Consider the following 20,292-nt stretch of genomic DNA (forward strand, 5'->3'; position numbering starts at 1 on the left):
TGGCTCAATCACTAAAAATCACAAAAATGCAATAGATAATGGGGCTATTCTGGTGTATATTCATACAGGACAAATTTAAAGGGGGCTGGGAAAGAAGAGAATTCATCTGATTCTTACTGCCATCAACAGGTCTTCTGATAAGTAACAGGGCAAAGACAGCATTTTGGGTCAACTATTGAACTTGTCGCCTCCACTCTCAGCTGTATTAAAACTGATGGGGAACAAAAGCTTGATGTTTAACTGAATCAGGAGTTACCTGGGATAACTAGCAACTCTATTGGGAGGAAAAAAAGATTACCTCTTTTCAACATAAGCACAGCAATTTATCTTATTAACCAGTTTAAGGAGACTTTTTTTTTTTTTATGAGTGCTACTCTGAAAGTAATGACTCTCATTTTATTATGTTAGTCCAGATTGTCAGAGGCAGATGGTGGTATGGCAGGAGAGGTTGATGCTTCCCACCAATATTCCATTACATTCTGTTGCTGTGTGACAGTATGACCACATGCTATCTGACACGGAAGTTGTGTCTGAAGCAAAGGCGTGTCACTGAATTCCTCCATGAAGAAAAAATGGCACCCGTTGACAATCAGTGACACTTGCTTAACATTTATGGAGACTAAATAGTGGATATGAGCACAGTGGCAGGGCACAGGGCTGTGGGTGGTGCGTTTCAGCAGCAGTAACAGCACTGTGAAAGTCAAGCCATGTTCCAGACAGCCACACACAGCTGTCACATCTCAAAACAAACAACATCTCGATCAGCTCATTGGTTTGAATTGGCAGATTAAGAACACGGAACTGCGTACAGAGCTGAACATCTGCTTCAATGAAATGGAAACAATGGTGGCAATGTTGGAATATCAGAAAGCTTAAGCCAGGTGAGTCCCACAGATGCTCAGCGTTTGTCAGGATATATTGAACCAATATGAAGCTGAAGGTGACAGTTTCCTGGATCGCATCGTTACCGGTGACAAGATGTGGTGTCAGCACTACAAGCCAAAGTCAAAACAGCAGTCTGTGGAGTGGTGACATGAGAATTCCCCATAGAAGAAAAAAAGTTCAAGATGCAGCCTCAGCAGGTAATGTGATGTGCACTGTCTTTTGGGATAGGAAAGGGGTGATCTCTCCGGGTTTCCTGGAACCCAGACAAACCATCTGCTCTGACTGCTACATCATGACACTGACTCAGCTGAAGGCTTGAACTTCCAGTCAGGCCAGAGAAGAAAACAACTTTTCTCTTGCAACATGATAACACCAGGCTCCACAACAATTTGAAAGTCACTGAGCACACTGTGAATCCTGGCTGCACTGTCCTACCATACCTGCTCCATAGTCTGGATTTGGCACCTTCATCTGTTCAATCCAATGGGCAATATTTTCCTAGCAATGGTGCTGTCAGAAGCTGTGAAACAGTGATTCTCCTCCACTGATGCAGATTTTTTGTAAGCATGGTGTGCAAGCTCTTGTTCACTGCTGTTGAAAATGCATAGCTAATAGTGTTGACTATGTTGAAAAACAATGCTTTGTAGCTGAGAGTTCCCTCTATCAAACAGTGTTACTTCGCTCTTTGTATCTGTTCTAGTTTCCATGAAAATAAACAGGAGGCATAACTTTCAGAACTACCTACGTGCTTATATTTCCATTCTGTCCAAAAGAGGAAAGATAACATCAGGTCAGAAAGAATGGAAGATATTCTGAGTGGGTTTTAGCTTTACATCCTCCTCAAAGAAGGAAATTTTTAGAACTGGAAATCTCTATCAATGGAAAGAAGAAAGAAAAGTAAAGGGATTGATGTACAAAGACTGCTTCAAATCACTAGTTATTGTGTCTACTCTTCCTAGTTGAAAAGCCAGCAACTTATTCCATGCATTACCAAGGAGATAATATGTTATATGCCCAAGTCAGTTACATTTTCATGCCTTAAGCATGCAAAATTAAATATGCTCTTCAGTGCCTGACAAATACTGGTCTGGCCCTTGCAACTTTGTGTGTGTAAATAAAAATCCCACTTCGTTGAAGGCGTACGTTCCCTTCTAGAAAAATTATGCCACATATTAATTTTTTTAAGCAACTCAATGTTTCTTAGAAGCTGAAAGATGCATTCTTCTGAAATATGGGACCAAACACTGCCAACTTCAGTGACTGTGGGAGACACAATAGAAACTTACGGTTTTCTTCTTCAGCTTCTTGTGGTAATACTTTGAAGTCCAAGAACCAGGTTTCAATCCAGGCAAGTATAAATGATATGATGGGCAGCACATAGCCAAAAGCACCCTGTGAGAACAGCTAGAAGAAAAAATATATACAACGCTATAGAAATTTACCTGAAGAATCCTGCTTTAAAAGCAGCCAACCAACCAACCCCGACAAAGTAAAGCAAACGTGATTAGAATATATATACCTGTGAAATAATTACTTTTGCTAGTAAAAAGGCACTGGTCACTGCTGTTGTAAACTGAAAGAAAGAATAAGAACAGTTAAGGCTGATAATTGTATTTACTTTCCAATTTCTGCCATTATCCGACAGTTTCAATTTGATATATTTATCAACAGAAACATCATAGATTAATAAATCTTATCAAGTGTTATTAAAATAACGTTGTTACTTTAGCCCTTTTAATACAAACAGCTCCAAATGTTGATTTTCATACAGCTGATAGGCAGTTTAGATGATAACACTGAATAAACTGTGATCTTACTCTACAAAGAAGATGCAGTATTTTCACTAACTCACTTAGATAAAGAAAAAAAGAATCAGTGAATCTAACTAAAAGCAAACAATTGGTCGAAAAGCTTTTCACTACCATCCAAATCAAAATTTTCATTTCAAATAACAAAATATCTTTGCACAAGGAAACTTGAATTAATAGTTTAATTCCCATGTTCATATTATGAAAGTTAAATCACTTGACACTCCCTGGCATGGTTTAAAAATAGGAGGTGACAAACAAGTACCTAAAAAAACAAACAACAAACCCAAACCAAAACAGAAGAACAACAATGGACAAGTGTTATTCACTTCAATAAGGCTTCTAACTCTATGTGTTTAGGTCCAGCAACTCTTTAAATAACAGTAGGACCAAACTACCATCTGGTAAGCACAAGTAGGATTTAAAGACCAACAGCTTCTTCAGAACATTCAGTGAAGCTTTATAGATCTACTGCTTACCACCATGATGGGTTCCCTCTCATAACCTCAAAACCAACTGTTCAAGTTGGAGGATGTCAGTGGAAGAAATACCCCAAAAGTCTCATTTCTAAGAGAAAGGGATTCTGAGATGTGTGCACTTAGAAATAATTAAAAAAAAAATCACAGAGCAGCAGTTGTTACACATACGTACTCATAACATGCTAATAACATAATTTCAAGAATATCATGATGTAATCTTGACTGAAGAAACTGCATGCTACTCCCTTGAAGAAAGTTATATGTGCACATATGCATTTACCACAACATAAAGTAAAAAACATCTAAGATTGACAATGTACTGAGCCAGTAATATATGCATCATATTACATGCCACAGTATTAAGTGGAAGTACGAGTTCATCATTTTTTCTCATTCACACAGTACAACTGCACTAAAGATATTTGTTCCAATTCACCAAATATATATATATATATAAATATATGTATATAATTGACTACAGCTGTCAAGAACCTTCTTTCTAAGAAGGGACACATAATCAATATTCTGTATTGGAGCAAGGAGCAGTACATGTGCTCATGGTTGGCACACAAAATTCTAGCAACTAAAAGTGTGTGAATTAACACGTAGCTAATTCTTGGTACAACAAATGCCAATTGCTTTTGAAATAAAATTCAATATTTCCAGTGCAAATATATTTCAAGTGTTAATTAGTGAGTCAGATGTTACAAGTGGTTACAAGTACCCATTCGTATTGGATTCAAAGTTAGTTTCCAACTTTTATTAACATGACACCTAACAAGGATCACATACACTACGCTATTAAATTCTTGTCTTCAGACTTGAAATCTTCCTAAGCATTTGACCTGAATAAATTTTCATATATACCATCAAGATGATTCTTAACATACAAACATTAAGAGGCATCTAAAAATTTGCCTGTTTGATCTATTCTAGTTGAAACTCCATTATGCTTGGCTACTACTCACAGCTATTGCCCACCAATGGCGCAGTCTGCACATTGCATATGCAAGTATTAACACCTTAAATCGAAAGACTGCCAGTAGCTATAGAGAAAGGAAAAAAAAAGATATTTGTTGGTTAATTCAGAACAAAGAAGAACCACAAGATTCTCAGCTCGCTAAAAATACGAACTGCTTAGAAAACAAAACAGGACAATCAGCTCTACTACTAAGAAACAAATCTGAAGGTGGGTTTGCTTTTTAAAACAATATAATTTTCCATTTTTAAAGCACAGAGATGACTGTATCATTTATATGGTTACACAGATGACTGTATCATTCATATGGTTACACAGACTCAAATTTACAAGCGTGAGCAACTGCACAAATACAAATTAGAAATATAAGCTACACAGAATATGTTTATGATCATTTTACCCAACTGGAATCTAAGCAGTTAAATCCAGATGTAGTTAATTCAGCAAATACCTTAAGCATCACTATATACCTTGCTCATCCTACCAGTGTGCTACTACAGTGCAACAGTATCATTAAAAAACATAAAGACTTCAGAAATGCAATGGCATGTTTACTTCTTTAATATTGACTGAAATGTTTCAGCAATCAACTAGGGATCTGAGACAGATATGTTTCAATATTGCACATTGCAAATATGTTTCAGAATGTACAGCAGAAACATAAGAAATTCTGTATAAGCCCACAGCTCATTTTGCAGAATTCGATTAAGTTCTTTACAGAGAGAGTGGTGAGGTGCTGGAACAGCTGCCCAGAGAGGCTGTGGATGCACCATCCCTAGAGGTGTTCGAAGCCAAGTTGGATGGGGCCCTGGGCAGCCTGGTCTGGTATTATATGGGGAGGTTGGTGGCCCTGCATGTGGCAGGGGGTTGGAGATTCCTTGAGGTCCCTTCCAACCCTGGCCGTTCTGTGATTCCGTGATGATCTAGTCCCTTCCCAGAGAATAAAAGTCAATTATCTGGCATTAGAAGTATTTAATCCTTGGTTCAACTACAAGGCAATTTCCAGAAAATCGACATTTACAGATAACTTTTTTCTCCCACTTCTTTCTGAAATGACGTACATCACAGAAACCTGCCAGCAAAATAACAATGAGAGAAAAGGAGAAATATAGTTTGCCATCTTATGACATTTTTGTATCCGGTATCTCACTCCATCTGACTTGGCAAATGGCCCAATGCAGGCACCAGAACGAATTTCTGCATTGCAACTTCAGAGCTACAGCCTCTCTGAAAAGTTTCCTGAGGCAGAAGAGCTCCTTCTGTGCACTTCAGATGCCTATATATATAGGACAGGAGAAACACACTTAATGTCATCTGCTTTTAGTACAATGTTAAAAAATCCTGTTTGAGTTAAAATACAGAAATATACCTGAAAATACCTGACCCACACAGGCCAACCTGATAACAAGTTTCTCTCACTGCAAAAGACTTACTTCTGTGGAAGGACAAAAATGTCAATTTAAAGAAAATGATGTTACAGAGGAGGAGCACTGGCCTCTTAATAAAGTCTCTCTATGTTAGATCAGTCTCATTCCTGACTTTTTCTACTTCTTCCTTCTCTCAAAACAGAAGATGCAATTTAAGTGTGCCAAAGCACCTCAATTGAAAAACTTGAGAATCTGCTGCTTAAGGACTGGGCAACTCCTAGACAAGTGATATTTGGTACAAACTCTTCTGGTTTAAATTATCAAGAAGAGACCAGCCCTGTCACAGGACTCAAACCAGGAAACATTTGAGGGAGGAGGAAACTGAAAAACTGTACTTTTGCTTCCCCCTCCCCACCCCCCTTTTTTTTTTTTTAAGAATACTTACAAATATATCAAAATATGAAGAAGAATAGTCATAATGTAGAACTTCTTTCTTTAAGGTAGTCTCAATGCCTCCCTTTACCTACAAAGAAACAACATGCATAGCTTTAGAACAGAAATTACTTCAGCCAAAAACACAAACGTAAAACATTAACTCCTGATCAACACACACAAGGATCATTAAACTAATCAGAGGAGATACATGCTAAGAAATCAATTTCAAAATTAGAATCAAGAAAAACAGATGAGGATGCCACATAATTCATCACTGTTAAGAACCCTTGCTATATAAGCTACATTTCAGACTGTCCTGAAATGAAAGCAAACAAACTGCTGAAGGTAGAAGTGCAAGTTCTCCTACACAAATTCATTAAGCATTCTGTGTTTCAGAAGAATATAAACAGCTGCTCAGAAAGCCACCCAGAAATTAGCTCTCGTCAGCCACGTGATAGTAAACAGGTGATATTAAAAATCCCTTCTGATTTTTCAGCACTTGAATTCAGTCAAATTCATATAATTCACACACTTACACTCCATATATATTTTCCTTAGCAATATATCTGCTACTTGTTTCCAGAAAAACAAGCAAAACCAAAAAATACTGTCAAAAGCACAGAAGCTGTGATCATTAGTTATTGTAGAATGGCCTAAGACAGGTTTAATTCCTTCCTCCTTTTGAGGAGATTCAAAACTGCATCATCCTTAGCCACGTATCTTTCAGATGGAAGTGCTCATGATCTTTCTGTTCAAAATGGGTTACTAAGAGAATAATTTAGGTTTCACTGGGCTAGAGACCAAGAGCAGCGTGTCTTAGCAAGGAGTGAAGAACCTTTACGTCCATATTCCATTCCAAAGGCTATTTGTTTTTAATACTAAAGTAGATACGTGAGCACTGTGTAACACAGTTATGTAAAGCACTGGAAAACAACAACAGAAGGCTTTGAGTTTGATGACCATCATGCTTTCAAAGCACCACAGCATCCCATAACACATCTTCACCATCTTAAAGCAGTACAGTGTAGATACTTTCATATTCTTTCCTCAACTATACTACTGAATATTTTAAAACTTTTTTTTTTTTTTTCCTAATTTCTTCCTGCTGCTCTTCACACCAACTCCAAGTTTGTTTATTCTTTCTTCTCTTCTCCCTCCCCCTCTGTAGATAGCTGGTAACTGCCTAAATATAGCTGTCCATTGCTTGCTGATCTGCACCAAGTATGACCATTTATTTCCAGCATAAATAAGGAAGATTCTAGTGAGAGAGAAATTGTATGTATGTTGCTCATAAACCTTTGGAAAATATTCAGGAGGAAATGGAAGGGAAGATACACACAAATTAATATACAGAACATTGCTGTATGGCACTTAAGGTCAATTTAAATAAGGGTTGGCTGGTCTTTTCTTTCTCTCCTCTCCTTGACATGACATCTCAGCCCTCTCCTACAGGATAAAGGAACTAAAGAATAAAAACACAACACATCAGCATTAGCTGATGACTGAGTTCTGAGACAGTTCAGCAGCCTGTTCTGCATGCAGGAGCACCATGTTAACACAAGGATGAACAGAGAACCACGGCAGAATTCATTCAGAGTTCGCTCCAACTACCAACAAAGCTACTCTCTGAAGTGTTTAAAAATCAGTTATGCTGAGTAACTGATTAACAATAGGAAAGTCATATTTACAGTAATTCTGGCAGTAATTCTGAAGTTCCAGGAGGGAATCACAGAATGGTTTCTATTGGAAGGGACCTTTGAGATCATCTAATCCCAAGCCTCATTAGTGAAGAACAGTCCTAGCACAATGCTACTGAACTTCCCAGCAAACAAGAATCAGTAAAACAGAACAACAACAAAAAAAAATAGCTGTGCACTGGGTACCAGCTTACTTTCAATATTATGACTGAGTAAGGCAAAAACTTGTTTTTCATTCTTGCACGCATCAGGCACTGCAAGGCTCAGGGTCCACAGTAAATGCCCCTAAAGACAAAGTTTTTCACAAAGACAACTGCTAACTGCTGGGATCTAGAGATGTGTAATGCTACAGCATTCCAAAAGATCACCATGAGTTTGTAGCATTTCCTACATATTCTCAAATATTCTGAGAGCAAGAATATGAAAAACTGTACTCTGAATGCTCAACAAGAATTACAAAAGCATATTCTACTCCTCCTAGTCAAACAAGCTTTAAAGAAACTAGCTTACAACAAGCAAAAAGAAAGCATCAGAATGCAACGTGTGGGTTCTTTTGAGCCAAGCTAACTTTACACACTGGATACAATCGCCTTTTCACCTAGCAAGATAACAAAAGTTACAGTCACAAAATTATCAATCGGGCAAAGTTTGCTTTCTCAAATTAAATCAGGAAGTATATTTTTCATTATAGCAAACTGTTCAAACAGTCAGCTCGTGAAATTTCATTACGTCAAATCAATAATCAACATCATCTATCTTGCAATGGAATGATGACAAAAAAATGTTTCCTCAAGGTCTTTGTTACAAAAGAAAGGGGTACCTCCCATTTTTCATTTGTGCCTTTTCCTAAATATGCACTTTAGATTACAAATTTCAAATCCAGTTCAAAAAAGTGGATGCTATCATCAAACAAGAAAAAAATTCTGTCTTATTTCTGGGAATTTCACAAGAACCACCTTGGTTTCCAAATTACAAACGCTGGAGCTAAAAGGCAGCAACTGTGGAAGCTTACATTGTTTGATTGTGTCTTACTATAAACAATGTATATTACTCTATGTTTGTCTCAGATATAATATATTGCTGTGAAACAAAGATTTTGGCCCTTTTAAGTATTTTCCAGGGACTAACCCTTCAGTCACTGACTCTGAGCTACTAAGAAAGATAAAAACACTTGAATCCTAACAAAATTAACTCTTGCCAAACTGTCACAATTACCCACAGTAACACTTCTTGTTTACTTGCTCCCTGAAAAGTTCACTGGACTTTCAATGTTTCTTCAGCACAGTTCATAGGCTACAGGAACATCACAAGGTTTAATTATATGAATATAAACCACATGTCCAATGACTAAGTAAATGCAGCTAAGCAGATAAAAAGTTCATAAAAGCTTAAAAGAATGAAACTAGCTTCAACAGACACAAGTAGCATACAATTGGGATAGAAAACGTATTAACCACTCCTGAAATGAATAAATAACTGAATAAAGACCAAGGGTACCAAAAAGATAACTCACATTTAATTCTATTATCCACAGCAAAGTTATAAATAAGAGATCAAATGTAACAAATAAACAGAAAGTCCTTCTGACGTCCGATATTCCCTTCTTCTCTCTGACGTCATAAGACTCAATCCTTGCCATCAGGTGTGTTGGGTTGATGGAGTGGACATCTCGCAAGGACGGGCAGGATTCCACACTGCTACTGTGAGCATTTTCTGCATCATTTGGCACCCGATTCATCCTGGGTTTGCTCAGAGTAGTCTTTTTCCAGTTTCACCATCACTAGAATGCTGATCCATATAGGAACAATTTCTAAATAAAAAAGAAATCTACGTTAGTCAGCAAAGCCCCCAAATTTCACTATGCAATTTCACCTCACTATGTCAAGTTTTTCTCTAGATAAAGTTTCACCATCTGACCATCCTCATGGCAAAAGAATGTTTTCCAGTTCCCAATCTGACCCTCACCTGGTGCAGCTCTGTGCTTTTCCTGCCCTGCCACTGGTGCACAGGAGCAGAGCCAGCACCTCCCTCTGCCTCCCCCTCTCAGGGAACTGCAAAGTCTTCTTCAGGCTGGACAGCCTGAGTGCCCTCACCTCTCCTCACAGGACGAGTTAGCAGCACATCCAGAGCTGGCACTACCAAAAGATTAGAAATCCATTAAAATCAAGAGGGCTACAGTAAACATTCTACAAAGCAAATAAGCCACTAGTGAGTCTACAGATAAATTCAGCTGCTATCACATCCTATGATGCCAGACAGAAAGACAACTATGCAACTTAGTGGTAAAAGGTAAGGATGTCTCTACTGACCTCTCTGCTTTTTAAATGAGATTATCGTGTTTACTTCTTACAAAAGTCAAACTGATGGCTATACTACACGAGAAACTTCTTCCAGAAAAAGCTCCTAGAAGGAGTTAAGGTTACAAAAGTTTCAAGAAATGTTAATTTTATGCAAAATACTCAGAAGAATAAGCTAGATGTGCTGCAATACAAATCACATCAGTGGAGTTTCTGTAACACTGCGGGAGCAACTTCTTGAAATTCAAGAACAAAGCTCTGTCTCTTCCTGTGTGGGCTGCCTTTCAGTACACCACAAAATGGAAACAAATCCTTCCCACTCTTCCATCCGAAGCAGCAACAGCATTCCAGCTACCACTATGCAAGAAAATAGGCAGAGAGAGCACAGAAGGAAAAACAAACAGGCATCTGTAACACAGCTTCGGACAAACAGGAGGATACTGGGACCTGTGGGAAAGGGAATAGTCAGTGCACATACACTGCAGCTCAGGAAGGCAGACAAACCAGTGTTGGCCTGTGTTTAGGTCAAGTCACACACACGTTCTCCAGGCAGTTTTTCTTGGGCTACTGCAGGAGAACAGCAGCTGGCCTGCTCCCTGACAGAGGAGCCTTGCCTCTGACTGGGAAGGAGCGGCTGAGGCAAAGCAAGCCAGCACCAATCACCGGGTCGCTCGGGCACACAGCTACCAGCTGAACCAAGCACAGGACCAAGCACATGCACAGGCTGCCATCTTGCTCCAGCCTGGGAATGGCTTTTCAAATCCAGCCCGAGTTCTTCTGGCTCTCAGTCACACATCACAGGAACAGAGAAGCTGGCAGGTCTTTTGCTGACCATAATCTTTTAAAAAGATGTGAGCAAAGCACCCTCGGCCTAAGAAACTACAAAGCGAGAATAGGAGATTGAGTTTCCAGTTCCATTAGGTGGAAAAAGAGTAAAGGCAGAAATTGTACTGCATTCTCTCTTGTTTCAAGATCTTTCCAAGTAAGTTTAGCACAAGCATCTTCACTGCTGCCCAGCTCCCTCCCCTGTTAGCCCAGCATTTGGTGCCAGGACTGCTGCAGTGCCTTCCCTCAAGGAGCACCAGCCTCAGCTCTGTAACCTCACGCTCTCTCTCATTCAAGGCATACACTGATTTGAAATTATAAACACTGCTGAGCAAGTGGAGAAACTTGGAAGTTAAACTCATACCACATTTCTGCCTTTTTCTTCTTTAAAACATACTTATACAAGGGAAGTACTGAAAACACCTGGAAGTGTTTTAAGAACATGAACATGGGATCATTTCACACTGCTGTGTCGTATCACAGAATGGCCAGGGATGGAAGGGACCTCAAAGATCATGAATCATAATATGGATTTCCTCCATAACAGCAGGCTCACGGCTCTATCTCACTGCAAGCTTACCAGCAGGTCAAAGCATTTAAGAGGGAAACATTCTGCCTTGAGATAAGAATTCACATTAGGAAGTTTGTGACATACTTTCTCCTCTATTGACTCAAGCCTGATGAAAAGCTATGAGTACAATGAGAACTATCCCATGAATTTCAGGTCGTATTTAAAGTCAGTGCCATTATTGCAAATGGCACACATTACACATGCATCAGTTTTACACCCATCTTTGAGATGCATGATTGGGATGGTACTTTTCCACCGTTCTATTATTCCAATTCTTCCACTCTACTGTGCTTGTTTTAATTTGTTTACATGCTCGCTGTATTCATTTATCACACATGAGCAGCAGAACAGATCTTTTTCTTTGCAAGTTAAAAAATGAAACAGATAACAGAACTTAACTAAGATACCAGAAATGACCTGGGGAGGAGAAAAATAAAAAGCATACTTGAAAGGCTACCAAGATCCAACAGATCACAAGTGAAAGTGAAAGCATCACGAGAAGGCAATTTTAGGATAAGAAAACTCTAGAAACAGTAGCCTAAAAATATCAAAGAAGTCCACTCAATAAAAGAGAAGCAAAAAATAACCACCTGGATGCTGAAGACAAATGAACAAAATCAAACAAAGCAGTGGCTGACATTCCGAAAGAAGATCGAAGATACATCATTTCCACTGACATGTGACATTATAGTCAGCATTCAGGTTATATTAGATTATCAAAAGGCCCAAAAAGAAAATCCTCACTGACAAAATTAAAAGCAGCTGCTTCAAATCAATATTAAGAGAATTGTGTCTGAGCATCAGCAAGACAAAGCTCACGGCTGCACAGCAAACCATTCATCTGCTGCAGCTCCCCTGCTCTCCAGTCTGACGCTCATGAAATTCCTGCAAACTAGTAAAGCACTGCAGGAGAAGGCAAATCAGCTCCACAACAGCTACTTCCACGCTGTCCTACTCCTACATCTACATACAGTTATGGATATGCTTCATCTTACAATCCATGCTCTATACTGAGATCCTAATCAGTCACTGAAAGAAAAAAAAAAAAGCATTTATATATTGTTGCATTCCACAGGCACTACACATTTTAACCAATGTAAAACTGAAAAATTCAGCTGATGCATGCCCACAAAATTCCTAACCCTAAGTACAAGATTTTGTGTGTAGCTTTTTGGCAATAGCCTGAATGTTCAATGAAGCCACACAGCAGGAATTATGAGCTACAAATAAATCTTCAGTTGGAGAGAAGGAACAGAACGTTTCAGCACACAGGAAAACTCTGTTACCTTTGTCTGAGCATTGAGATCTAGACTAGCTCTGCTTGTGAAGTACAAGCTCTTACCTACCCGAGTCAAAAGATCTTTTCTTATTCAACCTACAAAATGGATACAATATACTTGAGTATACAGCCTGCACAGCATACAAATGATTCTTGTACTTACAACACGCATCTGATTTCATACTGATGAACCTTGAAATAACTTACAAGGAGGATTTCGAAAGACACGTTACCAAGCAGACAGCTGGATGTTAGACTAAACACAAAGCAAGAAAAGTGACTACAGGTGTCCTGTTCAGAAAGGAAACTGAAACACAAACGTGTTGTTTAGCAAGCAGATTCATATTTTATTTTGCCAACTTCCTATTTTCTTTCATCTGGGGTTCAATTTTTGTTTTCTACGAGATGATTCCGCAGTGTAATTCTCGTGCTATTTACTTAAGAAGTGTACTTGAAAACTAACTTCTGATTAAAGAAAGCTCAAACGTTAGTTGTGTTTTGGTTGAAAGATGCTTCCCCAATTTTCTTATAATCTGATGGTGATCCAACAAAAGTAATAGGGCAGCTGCACACATCTCACATGCATACTGAACAAGGTTTTTCTCAGAGCACTGGACAGAGGTGCTGAAGAGCGCAGGACAGAGTTAACAAGCTACAAGGAGAAATGGGAAAAAAAAAAGAAAAAAAAAAAATCAGTCAAATTTTTGGGTCAGTAGGACATCTGAGGGAACAAAGACATCTTCCCCTGTCCCAGGAGTGACTTTAACACATTCAGAAAGTCAAAGCAAAGTGCTCCAACCTTGGACTGATTTCTCCCTGCCCAGCAAAATGCTGCCATCCCTCCCTATCATTTCACTTCTTGTTCTACAAGAGCTAAGAAAATGGCAGAGCAAAGAGCAGGTAAATTTGGTATTGGCAATGCCTTGCTTTTATCTCCATTGCCACTTCCATTTGTGTGCTTCCTAACAGCACATCCCAAATGTATGACGTGTGTGAGTGGCTTTGTACCCCCACACAGGGATGCTCAAACTGGACTTGGGAACTGGCTCATGAAAGAACAGCTCCTCAGATTTAAACCAAAACGACTTTGAAAACACACCCCATGACGAATTCACGAGACACTTGCAAATGTACCTGCCTGGAGTTCAGCTTTTGTTTACTTAAAGTGTGCTCTCAAACACGCAGCCCCATTCTGTTTAGAGAAAAGTACTACAAAATGACAACTAAGAAGGATGCGTTATAACACGTTCCCAATTTGAGGCTCAGACCTCATTTCCACTCAGGATATTTAACCACTTCAAACTAAAAACTAGAAGCACTTGCATTTCATCCCTGTTAGCATTAACGACACCTGGAGGTGTTCAAGAAACACATAGACGTGGTACTTTGGGACACGGTTTAAAGGGCAATATGGGTGGTAGGAGGATGGCTGGGCTAGATCATTGTAGAGATCCTTTCCAACCTTAACAATTCCATGATTAAGTACTTAGAACACATCAAGAGCAAGCACTTCAGATACAGAATTAAGTATTTCATTTGAAACTAGTACATTCCAGCTGATAACATTCACTGACTCAATTAAATAATTAGCAAAACTAAGTGTTGGCTTTGATTTTTAAAAGGTATCTTTTTTTTTTTTTTTTTTTCATTTGGATGTTATGGACTCCTTTTGCCAATGACCTGAGCTATGTCATGATGTTGAGGTTAAGACCAGTCAGCTCCCCACTGTTACATTAATGAATGTATATAGTGCTTTTGTATGTTTTATCTACACATATACATGCCTGAAACATACAATAGCTGTCTGCAGTAGGAAATTCACAGCCACTGATTTCTTCAAAAAGTAGAGGGAGGTAAGGAGGGAAACTGACCTAAAAGGAAAATAGTACAAGGACAGAGAAAAGACAATCAACCTCCAAATTGTGTGGTCGTAGCTCTTCTCAATCTTTTCCTTCTCTCTGAAGGTGACTCTGTAGCCGACCCAGCATCAGTTCTCACTGAAAAGCCTTCTTTTAGGTATCGACAAAGTATATGCTTTATCAAGTCAGCATTTCTCAAAATAAAAAACACAGCCCTTTAGAGAGACCAAACATCTGATGCTCACTGGAATATCAAGCTCAATACTGGGTTATTACACAGAACGCTTGTGAATGTTTGTTTGTTTTCTCTAACTGAACAACAAACTCATGCCCCTGGGCTGCTACCCAGCTACTACAGGCACAAGACGAGCTCCTCCTGCACTAGCAGAGAATTCTGGGATTCTTCCTGAAATACATCACCCATTCTACACGCTAGTGAGAAACGCTCAGGATTCCATCACCTCCACAGTAACTATTGAACAAAGTGGTGCGAAAGTTTCCTCCATGAAAACTTGGACACTTTCTTAACACTGTTAAGAAATAATTATCCGGTTCAAGCAGCAAACACTAGCAAAGATGTGTATCTGAACCTTCAGCATGGAATCTTTCCATACAATTCACCTAGTTCTGTCTCTGCTAGGTACATGTTAACTCCTGATACATGCAGAGATGCTGTTTGAGGGCTCCAGTTGGTGACTGAGTAGCTGACCTCACATGTCAAACATGATGACCATGAGCTACACATATTGGTTACTTACTATTTTTTCAGTCTTTATTTCTGTTATTATTCCCAGCTGAATTTAACACAGCGAAGCAGAAAGGCAGTAGTAAGAAGCTGTCTTTCAATACGATTGCCAAGAATTTCAAAATAAGAACAATTTTTTAGCTGATAGTAAAATCAGAGTACATTCAAGAAACAATGGACCTACGACTCTTTAAAGTGACTCAGCTCTTGTTGGAAGCTGCTGGCTGAGGATGTGAAATCCCAGCCTGCTGCTGTCACAAGAGCCATTTACCATCACTACCTCACCAACCTCTTCTGCAAAAGCACTGGTCACATTTTGCTCGCTCACTTCACCCTCTGAAAGAAATCCTTTAATTCTGCCTACTAGAAATAATGCCTCACCCTACAGAACACTTCCATAATGAAGCTGCACCAGGCCTACTTACAACTCACCCAAAATCTGCTAAAAACGATACGAATCCTCCCCAGTTATACACGTTCTGACAACGCTGGACTGGCTAACTCCGAGACACCAGGACTGCCATTAGCGACTAAGGCACAACGCAGCCCTCCACCCCACCGCAGAAGCCGGGGTGCCGAGGCACAGCGCACAGCTGACAGCTGCCGGCCTCCCCCGCAGCACAGCCCCATCACCGCACGTCCCCGTTCGCTCGGGCAGGGAAGGCCCCAAGGGCGGCGGCGAACGCTGCCCACCCTCCTTCTTTCCGTCCCTCCCTCACGTAGGCGCGGGCCGCCCCCGCCCAGCCGCGGCCTTCTCGCCCGGCCGACGCCTCCCCCCGCTCCCTCTGGGAGTTTGGCCCCCCGCTGCCGGACGGCGGCACATCCTACCCGGGCGCGTCGCTCCAACCGGAGAAGATCCGGCTGCGGCCAAGCAGCGCCGCAGGCCCCGGGGACCGGGAGGCGGAGCCGGCAGCAGCAGGGCGTGACTGACCCCTGTGGCTCCGCCCCGCCGGGCCGCCTGCCTGAGCGCAAGATGGAGGTGGGAGGTGCTGGCAAGCCTGACCTGTGTGCCTTCCGTGCCGTTGTCTCCGGGCTCGGACTGTGGTGCTGTCTTCAGCTCCCATCTTACAGCTAATTATTTTATTTTTGCTGCTACAGTGCTGCATATCATCCTTTCGGAGTTCAAAATTACCTATCCTCCGTTACCAGTTCTTCATCACACCGATTCCTGTTTTACTAATGGTGCCAATTTGCTTTATACTGATTCCTTGTTTTGCAACCTTCAGGTAGAGAACTTGGATCGTTGTAACTTCACTTTTTTTGTGGGCATGAATTCCTCGATCATGTTTACAACCAGCATTGCTTTTTTTGCCTCCTGACTCCTAGTAGGATTTTTCCCCATCAATACCAATTTTATTTTGTCTTTCCACTCCACCTGAGCTTTTACTCCATAGTGAAGGTTGTTGTCCTGTTCTATTGGAAATAACACCTCAAGACAAAACCAAAGCAGACCTCATCAGGATTCCATGTCCACCTGGTGATAGTGGCTAATGGCCATCCTGTAATAGCTAATCTTCTTGGTTCCACATTACAAGCACTACGTTTATGGTAGGATTTTTGTGCTAATTCCTTATTGCATTAAGAGCCATGTATCTCTGAAGTGCTTAGGCAACCAGGTCCCAATACAAAATGACATAGGAAGGTGTCAAAAATTGTGGTGCAACACTAGTTCACCTGCATTGCTATTAGGAGATGTAATATATTTCAAGAAAAAACAGCCTATTAACTTGCTTCAGCACGTGCATTTCAGCGATAGCTGTATTTAAAGGGGAATACCTCTAAATGTTAATGAACCAATCAAAACAAGAGGCAAAGCAGATTATCTGTCACTGGCCTAAATTCTACTTAAGCTCCTGCATCATGTTATAGCAAGTTTTTATATTTACGCAGATTAAGACAAGACAGTCCAGACATGATTGGAATCATTGGAAGGATATGCCAGAAACTCAATCATCCAGGCAGTTAATAAATGTATTCTTTCCTTTGTTCTCTGTCCCTATGGAGACCCAAAGCTTCTCAAATGCACATATATGTAGTAGGGTTTGTCTGCAGTTACATTTCAATAAACAAATGTGCAGTGAAAATCTGCTCTGAAGTATATGTATGTACAGCTATCTATCTCTCAAGAGAAGGAAAGACAGACATTTAGCATGGTAGTCACCCTGCTCACCCTGGCTGGCTCAGCATAGTACCATGCATCTTCAGGGAGTTCCTGCACTGCTGCAGCAACCAGAAGTCCAGGCCAATCTGGAGCTGGAGCAGAACTGAAAACAAGAACCCTAAGCATTTGTTATAAACAACTTTACAGAGGATGATAGCTAAGGTGAATCTCTTCACCATTGTCCAAAAGAGCTGGAACTTGCAACAAAATGCCCTGTTCACTGCTGTTGGTAGTTGATGAACAGGGAGAGGAATCAACTCAGCTGTGAGAAAAATCTTGGAAGATCTTTTTGTTACTAATTATTTTTAATCAAAGTCTGTAAACGTGCAATCAGTTTCTCCCCTTTCGTGGAAACACAGAGCCATAGAATATGTCAAGTTGAACGGGATCCAAGAGGATCACCAAGTCCATCCCCATAAAGGACCACTCAAAAATCAGGATATATAATTGAGATCGTTGTCCAGCTTGGGGCCATGACCACTGCCCTGGGAAACATGTTCCATTAATGACCATCCTCAGTTGAAGAACCTTTTCCTGATGTCCAACTGACCTTCCCCTGTCACAGTTCCATGCCGTTCCCTTAGGTCCTGTTGTCACCAGAGCAGATATCAGTGCTGCCCCTCTGCTCCCCTCATGAGGAGCTGTAGGCCGCCATGATGCCTCTTCAGCCTCCTCTGCTCTGGGATGAACAAACCAAAGGACCTCAGTTGTTCCTCGTATGTCTTGTCCTCTAGACCGTTCCCCATCATCATGCCCAAAACCACACCCAGTATTGGAGAAGAGGGCACACAGCAGAGAGCACATGGGACAACCCCTTCCCTTGCCTGGCTGGCAGTGTGGGCCTGATGCACCACCTGTGGTTGGCCCTTTGGGCTGCCAGAACATGCTGCTGACTCAGATTCAACTTGCTGTCAAACCAGAAAATGACTGATTTTGTTATGTTGCTTTCTAAATCTCTAAAATATCCGATAAAAGCAAAGAAATCAAGAAGAGGTTGCACAGCTCCTGCTTATGCCATCAGCAAAATGGACTTAGTGTCTTTCTCTAGTTGGACCTACAGCACAACGTCTGGGACACTGCTGAAATTGCAGAGCACTACCTGGGTATACACAGCTACTGTCATGTAGAAGCCACGCTACTGAAATCACAGAGCGTTTGCAAGAAATGGTGACAAACTGGGAAGAGGTTGCTATTTTCTTTTGTTAACATTTCTTGGGAAACTGATTCCTGCCTGCCCCATCTAGAGAACTATAGGGATAACAAGGAGGCGGGAAGGGAGCTATTCAGGGACTACACAGGCAAGGGGAGGCAAGGCCCAGAGGAGGAGTGATCTGCTTTAAGTACAGTTTTCTTTGTTTCCTGACTCAATTTCAACTACTTGTGGCTCTGTGCAGGACCAGCAACAAGTGCTGGTCAGTGACACTTGCTCTGGCTGCTCCATCCTGCCAGGCCCTGGGTGTCACACAGCAATGTCACTGTGACATTTGAGCATTTCCCAGAGGAACCTCCCAACAGTTTTGTTGAGTGGCAGCGCAAAGACTGACTCATCACAGAAATGCCTCTATGTGAAGATTTCCATCAAACTGAGACAAAAAAATAAAATAAAAATTGAGCCACCCGAATCAGAAACGTCTTCTGTTTCTCAGCCAGAGAAGGTGATTGAGTCCTCAGGCTCCCTTTCTCCTGATCCTTTGGGATAGGATCAAGGAACAATTTGGGATGCTGCTGCAGCATGGATAAAGGAAGAAAAAAAATTCACAAACTTTTTCTGATGAAGAGGAAGCCAAATGCTTACCTCACATTTCTTCTGAGGAGAGCAAAGCCAGCATATCCTCAGTCCCCACCTTTCCATAGAAAATCTGGCAACTGGTTGAAAATGATCAATTTAAGATGCTTTAGTGGGGTTACGGTGGAAACTTTGTTGTTTAAAAAGATGAAGAAATGTTTAAGCCCCAAGTACTGGGAAGGAAAGGACCTGTGAGAGAGTTTTGGACTGAAAACATGAAAAACTTCATTCACCAACTTAATCTGCATGGATTCACCAGAATATACTGTGACTGCAAAAGATGTCTGTGAGTTCCTGAATTTCTGACAGAGGAAGAAGGCATTTGCTGCTCACAAGAAGATTGCTCTACACAGAAACCACAGAAACTCTCACAATATTCTGGTGGGAGGGATGGAGGTTCCAAGAAAATAAGCCTTGGTGATAGAGGAGGATGACCGTAAATGTTCTAATCTTCATTTCTTTCTCTGACTGTTTCTGGGTATTTTAGAGGTAACACTGCTAAGTAGCAGAAATATGGATAAAATAGATTTGGGTTATATCCAGAACCCACAGAATGAAAAGATAAATAAATCAGGATATGATGCCTATTTATTTCAATACATTTGCAACATGTCTTGTTTTAGTCAGCCTAAGCTGTAGGATTGATCCGGCCAATAGACTTTTTTAATGCTCATGTTTGTCTTCAGGAATTACAAGTCTTACTTCTGGTACATTGTCTTTCAGTCCCAAACTCACAGCAACTAACTCTTTCCTCTCCTTTGCTTTTTCCAGTTACTTGCTCTTGTACAACTTCATGCAGCTGGTGATTGCCCAGCCTTCACGTTTGTCAGTATCTCTCTGCAAGGCCTTTTTACCCTCGAGGGAGTCTCGTTCCTCTGGGGCCAGTCACTGTCATTCAGTGCTGTGCCTCCACTCCCCTCATAAGGAGATGTAGTTCACCAGGAGGGTTGCCCCAAGCGAGTATTTATACTTAAGAATTGTCATTACTTTTCATGTAAATGTAAAGAGAATGGCTTCTGAATCTCAGTAGCAGCCTGTGTTAGAATTACTTGTCTCCAAAGCGTTTTGATGCAATTTGTTTCATATGTTGTAAAAGCAAAAGCAGCAGCCCTCTGCCAC

At 40.7% G+C, this 20,292-nt stretch overlaps 1 protein-coding gene across 6 annotated transcripts in view; it reads right to left on the reverse strand.

Annotated features, from left to right (window-relative positions):
* STARD3NL (STARD3 N-terminal like) overlaps positions 1 to 20,292 on the reverse strand; it is a 41,134-nt gene that overhangs the window by 3,032 nt on the left and 17,810 nt on the right. For 2 of the 6 annotated variants that reach the window (XM_085226578.1, XM_085226577.1), the window contains 5 exons: positions 9,164 to 9,460; positions 5,964 to 6,041; positions 4,141 to 4,218; positions 2,405 to 2,458; positions 2,172 to 2,289 (listed from right to left, as the gene is read on the reverse strand). In XM_085226578.1, coding sequence (XP_085082704.1) covers positions 2,172 to 2,289; positions 2,405 to 2,458; positions 4,141 to 4,218; positions 5,964 to 6,041; positions 9,164 to 9,388 — 553 coding nt within the window. In that variant the 5' untranslated portion in view covers positions 9,389 to 9,460. Of the gene's footprint in view, positions 1 to 2,171; positions 2,290 to 2,404; positions 2,459 to 4,140; positions 4,219 to 5,963; positions 6,042 to 9,163; positions 9,461 to 9,615; positions 9,863 to 15,658; positions 15,908 to 16,054; positions 16,175 to 20,292 lie in introns of those variants that run through there. The other 4 variants (XM_085226576.1, XM_010713018.4, XM_031553983.2 and 1 more) reach the window with 4 other exon arrangements.

This window comes from Meleagris gallopavo, chromosome 6, assembly GCF_905368555.1.
Source record: "Meleagris gallopavo chromosome 6, MGAL_WU_HG_1.1, whole genome shotgun sequence".
NCBI lineage: Eukaryota > Metazoa > Chordata > Aves > Galliformes > Phasianidae > Meleagris > Meleagris gallopavo.